At 41.7% G+C, this 19,002-nt stretch overlaps 1 protein-coding gene across 2 annotated transcripts in view; it reads right to left on the bottom strand.

Moving 5' to 3' along the window:
- Positions 1-934: 934 nt before the first annotated feature.
- The window catches only part of EFCC1 (EF-hand and coiled-coil domain containing 1), an 86,962-nt gene continuing 68,894 nt past the window's right edge, over positions 935-19,002 (bottom strand). The window contains exons 4-8 of one of the 2 annotated variants that reach the window (XM_024208806.2): positions 15,062-15,197; positions 14,190-14,355; positions 7,087-7,245; positions 3,888-3,957; positions 935-1,793 (exon numbers count right to left, since the gene is read on the bottom strand). In XM_024208806.2, coding sequence (XP_024064574.1) covers positions 1,660-1,793; positions 3,888-3,957; positions 7,087-7,245; positions 14,190-14,355; positions 15,062-15,197 — 665 coding nt within the window. In that variant the 3' untranslated portion in view covers positions 935-1,659. The remainder of the gene's footprint in view (positions 1,794-3,887; positions 3,958-7,086; positions 7,246-14,189; positions 14,356-15,061; positions 15,198-19,002) is intronic. The other variant, XM_024208807.2, reaches the window with a different exon arrangement.

Genomic DNA, 19,002 nt, shown 5'->3' with positions numbered 1-19,002 from the left:
CCCTTCAGCCTTTGTTTGGTGAGACTAAACAAGCTGAGCTCCTTGAGTCTCCTCTAATAAGGTAGATTTTCCATTCCTCTGATCCTCTTAGTAGCCTTCTCTAAAAACCTTTTTCCTAGGAAGGCTGTGGTTTCTAATCTGCATAATTTTAAATTCAGTTGTCTCCTTTTGTTCCCTGCGTTATCTCAAGTAAATCCAGTTCTCTTCATATTCCCAGAAGAGCCTACTGTACGTCTTTTTTCATTACATAGATTCAGTAGAATGTCTTAAGAGCTTTGCCTTTTATTTTCTTCTGTTGATGATTGAGTGAGGAAGCAACAGCAACTTCGCAACACACTGTCCTCTTATATTTGTCCCTGGGAATTCTCTTATTACTGACCAGAATATATGCTTTCATGAGCATGTCCAGCATTTTACTTCCATCAAGCCCTTTGCCTGCAAATGAGGCCTTGCTTTGTATCTTTACAATCTCACTTAGGCTAGGTCTACACTACAGCGGACTTCCGACCTAAGATACGCAACTTCAGCTACGTGAATACCGTAGCTGAAGTTGCGTATTTTAGGTCGGCTTACCTGGCGGTGAGGACGCGGGAAAGTCGACCGCTGCCGCGCTGCCGCCGACTCCGCTACCGCCTCTTGTCGAGGTGGAGTTCCGGAGTCGACTGTAGAGCCATCAGGGATCGACTTTACCGCGTCCTCACGAGACGCGGTAAGTCGATCCCCGATAAACCGATTGCTACCCGCCGGATCGGCGGGTAGTGAAGACGTAGCCTTAGACTATATGGGGTGGGAATGTCTTACATGTATATCATTTGCTAGTTGGTTGGTGAAAGAGTAATATGAAGCTTTCTTCCTTTCACTCCCTGTCTCTGCAGCCTTCCCAGTTCCTGGCAACTTGGGGAACAAGATCATTCTTCACTTTTTTCCAAGCAATTTAATGTTTAACATAAAATCTAAGATTATAATCAGCAAGGACAGTTACAGATTAATATCAAAACATAATCACACTTCTAATGGATTTGTAATTACAAAATACAAAATCCGCATGAACAGAAACATAAATGTATCTCTAGAGTTAAATAAGATATATAATCACAATCACAAACACATACATTTATACATGGGTCTTTAACTTGCCCTACTGGCATATACTGGTGTGCATATATTTTTATAATACAGCAATTTTGTCTCTTGTACTTTAATAAAACAACATGTGTCAGCCAGTTAGTCTGTCTTCCACTATTTAATGTACTGGTTCAGCTATCAGAAGAGGAAAAATCTCTAGCTAATCGACAATCAGCTATTCAGTTTGGGGTTTTCCTCTATTGAGCTGGTCAGTGCATTTGTAATACTTTTCATTTGGTGAACTGGTACAGTTACAATGCCATAATGCGGTGGTTGTTAGGCTTCAGAGATGGACATCATTAAGTAATTCTCATGAAATGTGAACACTTATAGTGGACAGCTGCGAAGTTAGCTGAGGAATTAGAGGTCTTCCCAGAGCAGTATACCTGTGATTTCACGGCTTAGTTGTCCTAACTTGTCCCTTTATTATTGAACTCCTCCAAATCCGGCAATCTCATTCTTCCACCCTCTGTTTAACATGGTAAGATTTTAGATACTTGACTAATCACGATGAACTGTAGATGGCACTGTTGCTCAACAAGAGATAACCAGTGGGTTAGACAAGGACTGGTGACTTTGAGCTTTTTCTAGAGGCTTGCTTTGTAGGAGTTCACAGGCAGCCAGCTCATGGTAGAGAGTATCTAGGACCTCAAGAATGTGGGTTTTTCCTTTAAAAGAAAATTACGAAATATATTAGCATATTGACAAAGCCAGGAAGATGCAGTTTAACAATTTCAAATATAGAATTCTGAATTTGGAGACCAGAGAATGAATTCTTCTGCATATCAAAGGGACACAGAATGGAACAGTACACAGGGACTGAGTCTTCTTCAGTTCCTCCTACTGCAAACTCTCTGCTCATTAAATCCCCTCATCCTTGTGTGAACAGAGACTGATTTTTGAAATGTATTGGCTCTCTATGTGCTGCACTGCATCAGCAGTTAAACTTCCTGAAACCCATCCCTGAAGGATGGGTACACCCTGCTGGTCTAAATACCTACTCGTCATTCAAACGGAGACTGGATTCAAGTCACATCAACGAAATGTAGCTAATCTAATCAGCCATTGGCGTAGCATTCTCACACAGTGAGAGAATGTTTGACTACAGAGATTTTGGAAAGCAGCTCATGTCACATCAAGTGCAAAGCCAGAAAATCCAAAGCAGAGGAAACATAGGGAGTTTATAGCAAAAGTGATGCAGAACAGACAGAGAATATATTGATTTGGGCTTCATCAGATTTCCCTCATTAAATACTTTGGTTCTCAATTATGCATCTCTGGAGGCCGAGCTGTGCTAGAGTTAGGGAGTGGGCACATTGCCTCAGCGCAGGGCTGGCTCCAGGCACCAGCTTACCAAGCAGGTGCTTGGGGCGGCCACTTTGGAGAGGGGCGGCACGTCCAGCTGTTTGGCGGCAATTCGGCGGACGGTCCCTCACTCCTGCTCGGAGCGAAGGACCTCCCGCCGAATTGGTGCCACAAATCGCGATCACGGCTTTTTTTTTGTTTTTGTTTTGTTTTTTTTGTTTGGCTGCTTGGGGCAGCCAAAACCCTGGAGCCGGCCCTGCCTCAGCGACACTGCTTGGAGTAATTATTTCCCTGTTAGGTAGGTATAATATCTCCTGGGTGCTGTGGGAAGTGCTGGACAGCTACCCTATAAGATGGAGCACTGCCAGCACTTCCTCTGTACTCACTGGAGCTGCTAGTACTTCTGAGGGCACTAGCTACCACCTCTCTTTTGCTCCCCAGGCCTACAGCTCAGGTATGGCTGCCTTCTGTGTGTGTGCATTGGGAGCAGGAGAAGGGCTTGCTGTGCCATTTCCCTCTGTTCCCAGGACACTCGGGCTGGAGCGGCACCACTTTGTTCAAGAATGTCTGGACACTGAATCACTGCATGCTAATGACAAGCCTTTTATTTGGCAAGAAGGCTCCGTGGAAACCAGTGCGTTTTGTACGTTACTTTCCCTGAATTACTGTTTGTAGTATTCTGCAGAACAAACCCTCAGGCTGCATCTACCCTTTCATTATCTCTTCTTTGACCCCTCTCTGCCTATTAAAAGCCCCTACAGGCAGTCTTCCTATGCAAACTGACTGGGTACAGTATGCCAGCTTCTTTGAAGAAGGAAAATGTAAAAGCTCTGCTAACAGGGACAAAGTAATCAAATTTAAACCTCCAGGCTGTGAAGCCTGCATGGTTCTTCCATAGGCTTTCCATAGAGTTTGCAAGTTTAATTTTCGTAATAAGAACACGAAAGGCTGCTATTAAAGGAGAGCAGGTTTGACCCACTGACTTTACTGAAAGATGCTGCTTTCCTTTGTACCTTCTCTTTATGTCAGGCAGAGAAGAGCTCTAGACAATGGAATTGTAAATGTTGATGAGTGGTCAGTCTAAAAACTAGGGGTCCACATTCTGCTCTCTGATACCTGTGCAACCACACTGCTGTGTTTAGAAGGCAAAATCTGGCCCTGTGGGCAATTTCTGCCCTTGGATGTGTGCAGATGGCTCCTATTGATTTCAGTGGGATGAAGAATTCACCTTAAGGGTAAGATTCGGCATGATGCCCCAGTTTCTGTAATTTCAAAGATTTGAAGCCTTCAGCTTTAGTAGGGGTCTTGCATAGTAATTTCCCCCCCTTTGAAAGTGAGTGACTTTTTGCTTTTCTGTCTACTGTTTACAAGGTATATAATCTGCCTCCCAAGTGACTCTGAATTACAAATGTACTTTGCACACTTCTTATTCTTCATACATATTTTATTTTACTTACCATGTTGGGGGTCACGACAGGATTCCAAAGTGCTCAGCAAGATTTTCCCCAAGGCTCGCTTAGATATGCTCTTTAAAACACAAAACAATATCATGGAACAATTAACTCCCTGACCAGCTTAATATAAACAACAAAATCTAAATATATGTAGAGCGGATTTGCATTTGAAAATGAAAACAAAATTAATTCCTCATAACATGGTGTCTTATTTTGGAATCTTTTTCAATCTTTGAGTCAGAAACTGCACAGTGAACAGCAGATTTGGGTGTCCCTGTTCCTTAGTTCCTGGTTTTACTATAAGAATCTGCAATAGTTCAAAGGGAAACGGAGAGCACAGGGCTGAGCTTTCAAAAGCATGTGGCCATGAAAATCCAGATGCACGTGCTTATCATGGAATGCAAGCAGGAGATAGGCATGCTCAGGACTATCAAAGGCCTGGCCAGGCTCATGCAAAGCCCTTGTGTGTTGAAAGATGGGCAATACAAATACATGGATTGTGGGTGAAGCTTCAGAAATAGGTCCCCCCCACCTATTTTCAGAAACGTATGATACCATTTTAAGCACACACAAACTAGGGGAAGTTACTGCATGTGTTGTTCAGGAGAAACAGCTGGGGAAGGTCCTTAATCAGCCCTCTCTTGGCTGCTGTCTATTGAGATCTATTAAACATTATTGAGAGTACCTCCAGTTTTTAGGGCTAAGGCAGCTTGGCTGGCCTGCCTTTGTAATGATTCTGTTTTAAAAATGGTTGAGGCTGCCACATGGTGTTTAGAAAGCACCACTCTCTTAACTCGGTACCTAACTCTCGTTTGGGGGAGAGGCAGTCCTGCAGTCTGTTTAACTAGCACCCTCAGCCCACCTACCTGAGAGGGCAAGATGTTTTGATTAAACTCCAAGGAGTGGCAATAGGCAGAAGCAATTCCTGAAAAAAGACAACTGCACAACTCACAACTGCAGTTCAAGTCTTACTGCATCTGCTTATTCACATGTCCCATCCACCTTCCCCTCCTCTTCAGAGTCCTACTTGTCTATAGCCCTTGGGTTTAGTGAAAACAGGAACTCAGGTGTTTGGGACTGCATGACCCTTCGAATAACCTCTGTTCTGAACATTCAGTGCTGCAAGAGGATGTTTATTTGGCTCCAGACTGGCCCAGCTTTCTAGAAGGTTCCTGCACTTGTGTAATGCTGGGAATGCTGTATTCATAAGAGTGAATTTACAGAGGCAATATAGCCTTAAAAACTTATTAATCTGTAACTGTAGTTTCTCATTCATCTGTCTAATGTACCTCCTCCATAGGACTCTATGGGATGTTCTTCAGGCTCTACAGGGGATCCTGTAAATCATCTTTTTCATTAACATCTTTATTCACTGGAGCTAGGGAACATGGCCACACACAAAGGCATATTTCCAGCAATGATTAGCATCAAGCAGTATTTTCACAACAGTGTAGCATATTGCGTGATGGATCATCTCCTAAGCTGGAATGATTTTCAACAACACATCTGACCAGTGAATGACATGTCGAAGTCTTGACACTGAAAGTTCTTATGCCTGCTGTCAATCACAATCAGTCATTCTTTGCCAGCTTAATAGTACATCCTTCATTGGATTGGATTGTTATTGATCCATGTGGCAAGCAGTGTCAGACTTGGGATGTGAAAATAAAATGGGCTATGCCAAGTACTAAAGTAAGGTAACATAATTTGAGATACTGCATTTGTTCCCCAGAGTCAGGCGTAGAACACCAGCACACTTCAGGCATGGTGAAGTCATGTGCGCGAATAATCTAATTAAATACACAGTGTACAGCTCTGCTGAAAATTCAGGAGACACCCTGAATCCTAATCCAAAAATTAACTCCTAAAAGTGCAATGCAGACTTGTACAGCTCCTAACATACCCCATGTTCAACAGCTTATCCAGCTTGCTCATCTCTTGGCTAATTCTCACCACTCCCCTCCGCCTGAAGCAGGGGTTTAAAATAGCTTTTTAAGAAGGACTGACCCATCACATTTTAAATAAGAACCACTTTGTGCTATGATTCCATCAGCTCTGATTAACTGAATAGCCCCTGTCTGGGTTAGTACTTGGATGAGACGCTTCTCAAAAACATCTCTGGTGCTGCAGGAAGTAGGTTTGCTCCTTCAATAAGTTGTACTCTTCTCGCTACACTAGTGCCCCTATATGATGCAGTTGGATGTGCTAGAAGACTGAGGAACTGTTGTGTAATGTAGCTGGCTGCTGCATTTCAGCCCAGCACTGACTGTACATCAGGCTGGTATTTCAGTGCTTGGGAATGAAAAGAGTTATAGGAATGTAAGGGAGGATTATGTTCCTACATTTCTTTTTTTCAATAACATGTGGATGTGTGAGTGGTGCATAACCTATGCATGGTGCATTCTGGGGTGTGCCAGGCAAAGGCCCTTTAAAGTAGTGGCAATAGGATCAGACAAGTATTTCTCAGACCTGTTTCTACTGAATTGAAGGCAGTCAGGCTGCCACTAACCCATTCCCAAAAATATCTCCTGTGGATGTGGGGGCGAGCAGGCCTAACTTGTGCACTCCAGAGACTCCAAATGGAGAGAGAAGTCAATCTGATGTGAGGGCATTTATTTCTAAAGCTGGGGCAGTGTGGAAACCCAGCAGACTCCTTCCAGAAGACAGCTGAAATAAAGAGAACCCTACACCCAGCCTTTGAGAAAATATCATGATGTGGTTCTGCAAATATTGACTGATCCTTACAAATCCATATTGCAGAGCAATCCATGCAGTGATGTAGGTATGATCCCAAAGAACAGCATCTTAGATGTACTGGGTGTTTGGGTGGGTCCTATGCTATCAATTTAATATTTGATGCATTTTCTTCTGGAGGACTAAATCCTGCTCTGAAAGGGGCTTGGACCTGATTTAGTGGATTTTTAGAAAATCTGAAACTACTATGATTCCAAACTTTTGTTTGGAGGGAGGGGAGAGTTTGGAGATCTATACTGGAAAGTCACAAGTAAGAGCTTCTAGGCTTTTCCTCTTTGCTGCAATGCAACCATTGGAGCTGATGGTTCCAGTGGCAAAGCTGTGCAGCTGTGTGTCTTGCATGCACGGGAACCCTGGCATTTGGATGTAAGGTACAAACATCCTTTTCAGTTTGGGAGGGACACCATCAAAACCAGTTCTCGTTCTTTGGACTACTTTCTTGCCGTACCAGGTCTTGAAGTTGTTGAAGAAGCTGTAAAACATCCATGAGCTTTTCTTCCACCAGTGACAGCCTAACTCTCTCAGTCTCCAACATCTGTAGCTCCATCTTCAACAATTCAGTCTCCTCCACCTTTTGTTGCAGTTCACCTAGCAATGGGCCTTTCATCTGGACAACGACACAGGAAGTTAAAAGCACTGGAGCTTTTGTTCTCTTGCACAATAATCGCAAAGTTAACTTTTCATCCAATCTGGTAAATGTCAGTTTGCTCCAGAAAACTGTTCTGATGGGAAATTCTTCACTTTGTTCTATTGCTACATTTCTTTAAGGCGCTGAATAAATAGCTGCTAGGAGATGCATTTGCTCTTCTACTTCATGATATTTCATTCAATATTTGGTGTAACCAGACTACTCAGAAATTGTAACTGTTCTCATTCTGAATTCTGTACTTCAGCCTTTCTTATATCTATATTTTTCAAAGAAGGATAATGCAGAGGGCTCTGCTTTTCTCACAACTATCTTCACACTTTTTTCTACCCCATCCACTATGCATAGAACACAGACTTATTAAATAAAGTAATAAGTAGGTGATTTAGTTAGCAAGTTTCTTGTAAGCATCTTGGGAAAAGTGAGTCTTGGGGAAAGTTTTAAGATTCAGCAAAGCATTTAACCACACGCTTAAATGGGGAGAGGTCAGTGGTTTGCAGACCATCTCAAGAAAGCCCTGTTCGAATAAGGCACTGAAGCAGGCTGAAGGGTAGCCTATGGAAGTACTCAGGTGCTTAAAGTTAAGCATGTGATTAAGTGGTTTGTTGGATCAGGACCTTCCTGAGCTACTCCAAAGCCAGTCTCTAGGACTGGCCAGTAACCAATAAAACTTGGGTCTCCCACATTCCCAGTCAGCATCCTAACCATCAGGCTATAGAATCAGTTTCTCTCCCAGTCTTTCCTGTTGGAGCTGTTCCACTTTCTAAAAGTAATTAAATATTTTGTGGGCCAGGCCAGAGAGATACAAATACATCTCAGGCAAGTGCTCTAGCCACCAGCCTATATATTTTGATGGAACAAAGTCATGTTGAAATATTATTGACCAGTTCTAATAATCTCTCCTCATTTAAGCACTTGCACAAGTGCTTTGCTGAATAGGGATGGATTTCTTAAGTATCTGCTTAAGCACTTTGCTGAATCAAGGTCTTAAATCCTTCCTCACAACTTACTTCTTCCAAGATATTTACAAGAAACTGTCTGAGTCATCTGCTTATTTGTTTCATGTATTTTTCTTATGAGTTAAACGCTCATTTAGTGGTAGGAGGATGTCAAATGTTGGGAGGACAGGGCATGAGGTATCAAAAACTGGGTTTTGGTGTGGAAGAGAGACAAGAAGGCAGTATTGTGGAGGAAGGGCAACAACGTTTAACTTACAAGTTTCATATTTGTAAAGAAATAGGACTTGTGCCTGTCATCACCCTGATCACCTGGGTTGTATGTTGTATCCCCTTTCCCACTTCTTGCCTGTCAGATGCTATACTGTCTTTGGAACAAGAACTGTGTCTTCCTTGCTGGTTGAAAAATGCCAAGATGCTAATGTGACCTAAATAATAGTAACCAGCTCCATGTTTCTCTGTCTCCCATTTCTGTAAAAACAAGTTCAAATCTCAGTTTGGGATATATGTGGAAATAATAGTTCAGAACACAGCTTGGTCATTAACTAATTTCATAATATCTTGGGAGGGAGGCAGGGAAAGAGACAGATGAGCATTGGTATTCCCATTTTTCAGATGGGGGAAAATGAAATAAGGAGATTAAATGACTTGTCTAAAGCCAGCCAGCAAATCCTTGTCAGAGCCAGAATTCTGGAGTTCCTAGCACTCAGCCCCCCTGGTCAGCCCACTAGCTAATTCGGCCTCTCAGAGCTCATGTTAGCCCCCTTGTTTGCATCATAAAACTGCCACACAATATGGACTGTTAGAGAGATCTGCTCACCAGAGGCCCAGGACTAGGAGAGGTAGTGCTGGTCAGGAATGCAGTGCATTGGGCGAGCTATTAAAGTGAGCCTGGAAAGCATCTACTGGAAAAGTGCTTAGATTAAATATTAATTTCTGACTTTCATGAGCTCTAAGGTCCTTCAATTAATTAAATCAAAATAAACCTCATATCCCATTCATTAGTAGGCCCAGGCAGAGCACACAGCCTTCCTGAATATTATCATTCTTTGCAATTATTTGCTGCAAAGGGAAGTCAAATATATTTATTCTTACTGTATTTATGAACAAAATCCTATGGGATAAATTTCATGTTTGCTGGTTCTGTTAATCTCTTTTTGTTATCTTTCATCTTTAGCTATATAGAATATCAGGGTTGGAATGGACCTCAGGAGATCATCTAGTCTAACCCCCTGCTCAAAGTAGGACCAATCCCCAGACAGATTTTTATCCCAGTTCCCTAAATGGCCCCCTCAAGGATTGAACTCACAACCCTGGGTTTAGCAGGCTAATGCTCAAACCACTGAGCTATCCCTTCCCCTGTAACAGGGCCCCTTTAGGGGGAGGAGAGAGAGCAAGACAGAGAGAGATGTACCAGAGTAACTGTAGGCTTTGAACTAAACACCCACTTAGATTTTATTTGGCAGAAAATATTATGCGAATCAACGTTTACTAATTGGGCAAAACGTCACTCCTCCCCCACACTTCCAAGAGCGAATGAGGTCAGAATGCAGAAGTGAGATAATCCTTGGTCCACACAGAATCCTTCTAGAAAGTCATTTTATTTCTATGACACAGCTGAAAAGTATGTTTTAATTGGCACTTGCTGCAGCATCAGCTGAAAACTAGCTGCCTCCATTAGCCACGTGACCTTTACTTTGTGAGCACCTCCAGCTCCTCCACCCTACAGAACAACGTGCAGTTTGGATGACTTAGTCTATATCCTCTGCCAAATAGTGACTTGAGAGTTCCTCAGTGAACACCCATTTTGAAGGAACTAAGCAAATAAACAAATAGTTGTCTGTACATACACCCAACATAATCACAATCACTGGGGAGCAGTCAGGCTAAGGCATAATTAATGCTCTCTGAGGTTGTGGGGAGGGAATTGTCTGTTGTGAATTAATCTTATTGCTTCTTTCAGCTAGCAGAGTTCCTCCTTTCCTCTTCTGGACTGCAGCTATCTTGCACATCATAGGTGCTGCCCATTACAGAGAGAGCCCTGCAAATCTGCGGATTTATATCCGCAGATATCTGTGGATAATTTTTGCGAATTGGATGCGGATACAAATTTTGTATCCGCGCAGGGCTCTAGTTACAGGCATATGCAAACACATGAAGCAGAGCTACATTTTCCCCTCACATCAGTACAATGAAAGGGGCAATGTATAAATGAAAGGGGGGGGGGGAGGAAAGGCCTTTAGCTGCTTAATCAGAGCACTTCTCTTTCTTAAAATTTTCTGGGACGTTTCCCCAATATTCTAGCCCCTCTGACCCTCTTCTCCTGTACCACCTTCCTAATGTGTTAGGCAGCAGCTGCTTCTTTTACACACAGCTGTTCTGAACCTGAGTCTTAACAGCCCTCTGCATCAACAACCAATAGGAACCAAATCTGCCACTTCGAAGAGATTTTTTCAGAGCATCTTATCTGTAGCCACACTGGGGGAAAAACACACATGAACTTGTATGTCCTCTGCTGCATGCTACGGCAAGGCAGCAGCCCCCATGTTGTTCACCTTCAGTCACTAAACGAACCCTTCTGGAAAAAACTCAATCTTTTCTCTTTAGTTTGCATGCCGCTTTAATTCTGCCCACCCAGCATTCAGCTGTCCAATGTGATAACCACCTGCTTTAGTTTTTATAGATACTCCGTTCAGAATATCACTGGATATTTCTGCTGTTGTCTCCTTGTCCCAGCCTCGCCTGTGGTGCTATTTCTTCTGTACCTCCCAGTCTGCTGCTATTATACTAACTTTCCCAAGACAGTTCTTACCTCTTGATGCTCTATCACCTCCTACTATGAAATAGATGCTAGTTTCCCTTCATCCCCTAGTCTGTTTTGTTTACATCTAAGATGCCTATAGTTGCTTTTGGTGCTTTACTGTTCCTCCAGCAGTTGAAGATGATGACTCAATGTAGGTTGAAAAAGTTCTCCAAGGTAGTTTGCTTCACATAGGCTATATCTATCATCTTCTCTTACCCCATTTGTTGCAAATTAGATGATGATGACTATAATAAAGTATAGCTTGTTCCCTAAAATAGATATGGAGGAAGGATGATCGATTTTTAAGGCACTGGACTGGGACTCTGGGTTCCAGTTCCAGCTCTCTTATAGTCTTTCTGGTTGGCTGTGGGCATGTCGCTTAATCTGTCTCATCTGTGAAATGGGGATAATACTTCCTTACCTCATGGGGTAAAATTCATTACTACTTATGGGGTGCTCACATACTGACATGATGAGTGTGACAGAAAAACCGAAACACAAAGCCAGGATATAGAGGTTTGGCAATGTAGTTTCTTACTAGAACTCCTTTCTTTCTATGTTCATCATTGTTTGGTATAGAATCTGCTAGTGAATTGTCCCTATTTGAAAACTCTGGACCAGTCTCAAAAGTGGGGGCTCATTTCCATCTCTGTGTACTAAAAAAAAAGAGAGAGAGAGAGAGAAAAGCACATGCAGACATAACTAAATGTGCAAACTCGCACTTGTGCTTGGAAATATTCTTGCATGATTACCTATTTGCATACAAGGGCGCATTTTTGACAGGTGTAAATTAATTCTCTACTTTTTGATTAATCTGGCCTTGCAAAGCTGAGGCATTTGTTCATAGCACAAAGCTTTGTAAAGTGCCGATATAGCTTTAGAATTTTCTCATGTTTTCCTCAATCTATCATCTAGGCCTGGCACCTTCAATAACCTGTCCTTGGTAGATGGTACTTAGACTTTTCAGTGATTGAGAATTGGAGCTCACTATAAAATGAATCAAAATTAGCTCCTCTTTAATCTTCTGTTTTTTGTAGTCTTAGATTGGATCAATGTTTGGTCAATATGTGCGGCTCTTGCTCTTCACCTGCCTGCTGATGTTGTTTGTGTGATCTTTCAGAATTGTTTTTGTAAATCTAAATAACAGAGCCTGTTGCTATTTGTGTGTTAGCTTCCGCAACACGCCATGGAAAGTGACAGCTTGTTCTCAGTGATTTCTTTATTAAACCAGGAAATGTATTTAATTTGGTGAGAGAGGGTATTAAGAGTTTTCCTGCACACTTTTTATGGATTTAGAAAGTTCAGGTGAGCATTCACTTTTTCAAAACTGATCTTTGATCCTTTTAAGATCACTATCTCTTAATGCCAAAGAGCTTTGTAGCAGCAGTAGCACCAAGCTAACCAACCAACTAAAAGTATGCCTTCATACCAGCGATATACAGTACATTAGATGAACTGTAAATAATCTAGACTGTAATGGACTGTAATCTGGACTGTAATGACAAAAGCAAATTGATTCACAAATATTGATTTTTAAATTTGTGGTTATGCTACAATCAATGTGAAGTTTATCTGTTTTTTTGGTATGATTTTTAGGAAAAGCTGATATTTTTATTCTAGTATAACTACTGAAAATTTATAATGGGCCTTTTCTGAGCAAGTTACACAGAACTCGTATCCCTCAGCAGAGGTTACAAAGCAGGCAACAGGACATTCCTAGCTTTGCAAAAGGAAGATGAATACATCTAAAAGTGTGAGTGGAAGGCAAGGAAAAGAGGTAAACATGGCACCATCAGTAAGAACAGAGTGGATTTAGCTTTTTATATGGCTGGTGTTTAAGCAGCACAGAAGCAAAGCGTTCCATTAACCTAGGTAATATTACAGGGATACATTGTCATAGAACCCAGTGTACTGACAGTATTCAATCGCCAGTACACTGTATGTCTTCCTTTCATTTTCCACACTTTTCCCCTTCAGCAAATTTCATTGTGTGTGGGGGTGGGAGGGGAGAGCATGTCCTTGAAACAGAAATCTTGAAAAAGCCACTGAGTGGCAACATGCAGAAAAGTTGAAGATTAAGCTATGAATTTAAACAGACCTTAGTGGTTAATAAAATCATTCCAAAAACACTAAAGTCCACAATTTCTTTTGAGCAAAGGAGCATAAAACAGCAGTTTTTGGTTGTGAAGCAGATGAAACTTTGGAACCAATTAGGCTAAAACAATGTGAGGTGATAACATTTTTATAGTATTCACAATTTCTGGCATAGAAACAAATGAATTGCCATACCCAATCGGGCAAGTTGTAAGGCAGTTTATGACCACATTTTCTCCTCCTCCCCTTTTCCCCCCTCCATCTCTACCAAGGTATTAAATGCTACTTACTTGCTCCTCTGTTGTACAGATGACTATCTGGGCCATGTTCTGTATTCATTACTTTTAAATACCTCTGTCAGGGAAAGACTGGTGGCATTTACACAGATGAGTAGCTGAGGTTTTGTGCATTTAAATAAGATTAGGTGAAGATACTGAGACGACACATTGTGTCTTTGGAACCTTGAAGTTATGTCCACGCTAGAAATTGAGGTAACCCCAGCCCCCCAAGGCTGAGGTTGAGATTTTCCTTCTGTCAGTGAGCTGCAAGATTTAACCTAAGTTGAGCACCTGCAACTGAGCCAACTGGAGGTGTATTTTAAAAGGTTATTTTGGGGGACCGGTGAGAAGATTGGTAATAGGATATGTGGAGCCTTTCACTCAGTGCTGAGATACCACAGGGGAACATTGTATTTTCTGCACCTACTCTCTGCACTCTGTTCTCCAGACCTATCAGTCCTGCGCCTTTTCCAGCTATTAAATCCACATGGATATCTGACAGAATTTTAAACACATTATTTTGTTAAAACGGCCTGTGTCGCACAGTATAGTCCTTCAGATCTATGGACGTTTATGCAATAGTCATATTGGAAGTGCTGTTGCCATGGAAAGCTAGGATGTGGCCCCGCTCCTGAAGTGATGACATTGTGGTGAGGCATCAACAAGGTTGAAAGCTAACAGAAATTAGATGTAAATACAAAACATGAGTATTTAAAATATTTATGAAAAGAATCCTGTGTGTGCATAAAATAATGTAAACCTCGCACTTGTTACCTCCTTCATGTTTGTTTCCAGTTTTTTCACTTCATTCCCTTTCATCTCAAGCTGTTCAGTTAACGTGGTGATTCTCTCCGCTAGCTCCACAGTGGCATTCTCATGGTCATCATTATTGGTGCTCCCAAAATAAGACATCAGTTTCTTCACCATTTTGTCATCACATCTATGTTTTAAAAAGAAAAGTTAGCGAAACCTCCCAGCCAAGGTCAATCTGCTTAAGAGCTTTGACTGATTTCCTGCTGTTCTCCTGGCATTTCATAAATTCAAACTTGTGACTTTGACCTATAGAGTTCTTTATGGTTTGGGTCCCTACTATGCTGGTTTCCCATCTCCTCTTAGCTGCCAGCTGAGATCAGCTGAGGTGCCGGAACTAACAGCTGGAAAGAGACTGGGGGCAGACTGGAAAGCCTATTCACCCATGGCTTTACTGGAAGGAGGATTATGATGGAAAAGATCTTTTCTGGAGAATAGGGGGAGATTTCCCAGAAGGAATTCTAATCCATAATGATTGTTTATGCAATAAAGACTTATGTGACATGTTGGGGTATGGGTATTGAGAAAGATTTCCCTCCAGCATGAAGACCTCTTTTTACTTTCTTCTCTAGCATTGAGTAAAGTTTAGACACATGCACATACCTTCCCCCTCCACTCCCCAATACCTCACTTTCCTCTCTGACTCCTGTAAGGATCAGGTGGCTATATTACACCCAGTCTGTGTCCTGTGACTGGGGGATTGCTATCTTTTGTTTCTGTGAAATAGTTTTATGGCTTCTTACTGAAGCCACAATACTTCTGAAATCTTTTAGATCATGCAATACAATTTGCAATGGGACAACCAAAGCCTAAACACTAATCTCCATGAAACATACCCACTTCCACAACAGGGAACCCTGTCCAGAAGTTTCTTCAATTCAGCCATCTGGGATTGCTGGTCCCCTATCCACTTCTCCTCCTCTTCATCTGAGGCAGCCTGGCCCTCCACAGAACGGAACATCTGATCTTCCACTGGGGAAAAGAACAGCCACTTAGCTGGAGCTAAAGCTTGGTCATGCTCATCACCTTTTGGATACTTAATTCTCAACTCCACCTATTTAGGTGAAAGTGAATCACTTTAAAATCTAACATGCTTAAGAGGGAAATGGCATATTCACATAATAGCACAAAAATACTCCCATAACTTTTTAGCAGCATCTGAGATAAAATTAGTGGTTCTAAGATTTGATCCACTGCAAACAAATATTTAGTGGGCGGCATCAGCAATAGTTTTGTTCTGAGCATTAATCCCTGAATTTACATCAGTTTAAATCAATTTAAATGTAGTCTTTAATTTTTAATTGTTTTACTAAAGTGCAGTGTCAGATCATTAAAATGCACGGTTTCAGTAGTTAGCAATTGTTGTTTGCAGTATTGTTGTTGTAGCCATGATGGTCCCAGGATATTAGACAGGGTGGGTGAAATTATATCTTTTATTAGCCCAACTTCTGGTGGTGAAAGAGACAAGCTTCTGAGCTGTGTAGCTTGAATGTTTGTCTCTTTCACTAACAAAAGTTGGGCCAATAAAAGATATGAGCTCACGCACCTTATCCCACAAAGTCAGCAAGTCAAACCATCTATAAACAATCTATAAAGCTTATTTCCTCACAAATATAAAGTTCTTAAACCTTAAACAGTATTTCAAGTACAGTGTATGTGCACATTTAGTTATAGTCTGTTCAGGAACTTAGTGTTTTTAGTGTAAGGTATTAGCTTTGTGTGTATGAACAAGTGATGGTGCCCTCTAGAGGCAGGCATGAAAAGAAGATATGAGATCTGCATCTTCAACCAGCTAAAGGCTCGAGCTCAAGAGCTTGTGTTTTAGGAATTGAAGAACCAGAGTTCTAATCTTAGCTACTTCTGTGTCTACTTGTGTGGGGGAGAGTGGAAGATTTATATAATTGTCTGTAGACTTGAATTTTATTTCAGTTGGCATCCAAACTGTGCTGTAGGCTGCTGCCTATAGGTTTGTTACAATAGACTACAATGTTCACGCAGTCCAGGAAATAAAATTCAGCCATCCTCAAGATACAGACCTCTTCTGCTCAAGTTTAAAGAACAATATCCATTAGCTGGCACTAGTGGTAGGGCTTGTTATGTAATCCCTTTGCCTCACCCTCTATTGGCAGAAGGGCTGTAATCACAAACATTTGGGTAGGTCTGATGTACTGTATTCTATCCATTAGAGGGCAGTGTTGTTGCACATACGTGCAGGCCAATACATTAATCTTTTACCTGGCTACAAGCCTAAATGATACGATACCAGCTCCTCTGTCAGGTATATTTTCTACAATTAAAAACGGCAACCTGGTTTCTAGTTATTTTTTTAAAAATACTGGACAGTGGCGTGCTAATCCCATTTGCCTTCAAATGAAGTTCCATTTACCTAATTGATGGGTTACCACAATCAATAATTCATCTGCTGAGCAGGAATAAACCTTGGTTCCCTCCAGTATTACATAGAGTGTCTGTACATTTATATCGCAATGCTTAATGCTACGCAAGTTAACTTCCTAGAACTGCTTTTCCTTCAGAACTCTTCCCACTGCCAAAACAAAGAATTCCTTTCAGATCTTCAATCTGTGATACATTAGTAGTACACATTTTTGCATAATCACTTATATTATTTTGCTAATGGAGTGTAACAAAAGGGATCCCGGTTACAGTGGTTGTAGGGGTAGCAGAATTGTTGATGAGCCACTGATGTTAGTTTGTTCTAGTAGTCAGTGTTGCATATGCCATGTGCGATACACAGATTAGCTCTTTACAAATGGGGGGGGGGGGGGGAGGACACAAACTTTCAAGCAGCCCTAATGCCTGCACATTTGAACCACTACTTATTACTTCTTCCATGCATGGAAATGCCACTTTCTCTAAATGAACATGTCCACTTACACATCCACTACTGTCATCACAATAGAATGACATAGCAGACGCTACTTTTTACATGTCCTTTACTGCCTATGGTTATTAGGACTGGAAACCAGAGAGACGTGAAATTTCTTACATGGCACTCTGAACAGCCATATAAATTGAATAAGACAAATATTCTCAGGCTTGTTAAATCCAATTCTCTAATCACATGTTGTTCAACAATAGTTACACATACTCTTCTGCAATGAGAAATTAAAATTTATAAAAGACCTACAAAAATACATCTGTAATGCATGAAATCATATTACCTGCCAACCCTAGAGCTGTGTGAAGCTGACTAATTTTGTTCGTGCAACTTTCCAGTTTCATTCTGAGTGATTTTTGTCACTCCTGTACTTGCACACCCAAATTGGTCTTTACTGGAGAAAATGTCTATTTTCATATTGTAAAGGTGTGAATATGATTTTTTTTGTATCATTCTTGATAGGAAAGACATTTAAACTAGAAATATAGGTTATTTTAGCTTGGAAATGAGGCCTGTCTTTGCATTACAAATGTGCCTACTTTAACAAAATGTTGTGTGAAAATGGGCTCATTTTTTAGTTCCTAACAATGTGGAAAATTTTGAAATTTCAAGTATTTTTGCATTTGAATATTTTGCAAATCTCTGGTCAGCTCTTCATCTAGGATTTCGGAATTTTAAAATAGCACATGTAAAAATTGGGTGGTTGTGAATGTGTACAGATCTTAGATCCATTAGTAAAGATCTTTTCACTTATGCAAATGTGTTCCCATGGGAGACCTGAGGATTTACACCCTATCTCAGCTCACCCCCACCCCATCATAAACAGCCTATGTAAAGGCCATCATCTTTCCAGCAGAGAATTGGATGGGACACCACTTACAGACTTTTAAGGGCCTCCCTTCAGTCTGTTCGAGAAGATGTTGATCAGTGCATGGTCTGAACTACCCATCTCCTGAGTGCAGTTGAACAACTAGTCTAAGGCTATGTACACACTTCAGCTTACGTTGGTATAAGTTATCTCACTTGGGTGTGAATAAGCCACCCCTCTGAGCAACGTAAATTACACTGATCTACACGCCAGTGTGGACAGTGCTAGGTCGGCGGGAGAGCTTCTCCCACTGACATAGCAACCGCTGCCCATGGGGGCTGGAGTTAAGTCAATAGGAGAGCTCTCTCCCGTCGGCTTAGAGTGTCTGCACTAGCAGCGCTACAGCGGCACAGCTGCACCGCTGTAAAGCTCTGTAGTGTAGCTATAGTCTAAGTCTCTCACATGGTAGTACAGAGTCACTGCCACAAAGCAATCAGATCAGGCCTATGCTAGCTGTTTTGTTATATTCAACTCAAATTAAAAGTATAGAGATGCCTTTAGAAAATCATGCTAGAAGCACTTCTTATTACCTAACAGACACTCATACGCAGGGCTGGCTCCAGGCACCAGCTTGCCAAGCAGGTGCTTGGGGCGGCCACTCCGGAGAGGGGCGGCAGGTCCAACTATTTTGCGGCAATTCGGCGGACGGTCCCTCACTCCCGCTGGGAGCCAAGGACCTCCCGCTGAATTGCCGCCGCAGATCGCGATCGCGGCTTTATTTATTTATTTATTTTTTTGCACCGCTTGGGGCGGCAAAAACCCTGGAGCCGGCCCTGCTCATACGCACAGCTGCACTCTAGCAGAACAAAATACCTGCTCATTTTGTATAATCAAGGACTCTGATGACATCTCTCTCTGTCTCTGGAGGTATCACACTTCCAGGCATACACTTCAGACCTCAAATTTAGCTGTTCACCTCCAAATCTCTTCTCAATGGATTTCTTCTGTAGCACAATTTCTTGCTCATGGTTAATTCCTAAGCAGCCTGACATTTGTCTTCATTTGGCTGT

This window comes from Terrapene carolina, unplaced genomic scaffold (genome assembly GCF_002925995.2).
Source record: "Terrapene carolina triunguis isolate 2854851 unplaced genomic scaffold, T_m_triunguis-2.0 Scaffold232, whole genome shotgun sequence".
Taxonomy (NCBI): domain Eukaryota; kingdom Metazoa; phylum Chordata; order Testudines; family Emydidae; genus Terrapene; species Terrapene triunguis.
This window is presented reverse-complemented; position numbering and strand designations above follow the sequence as displayed.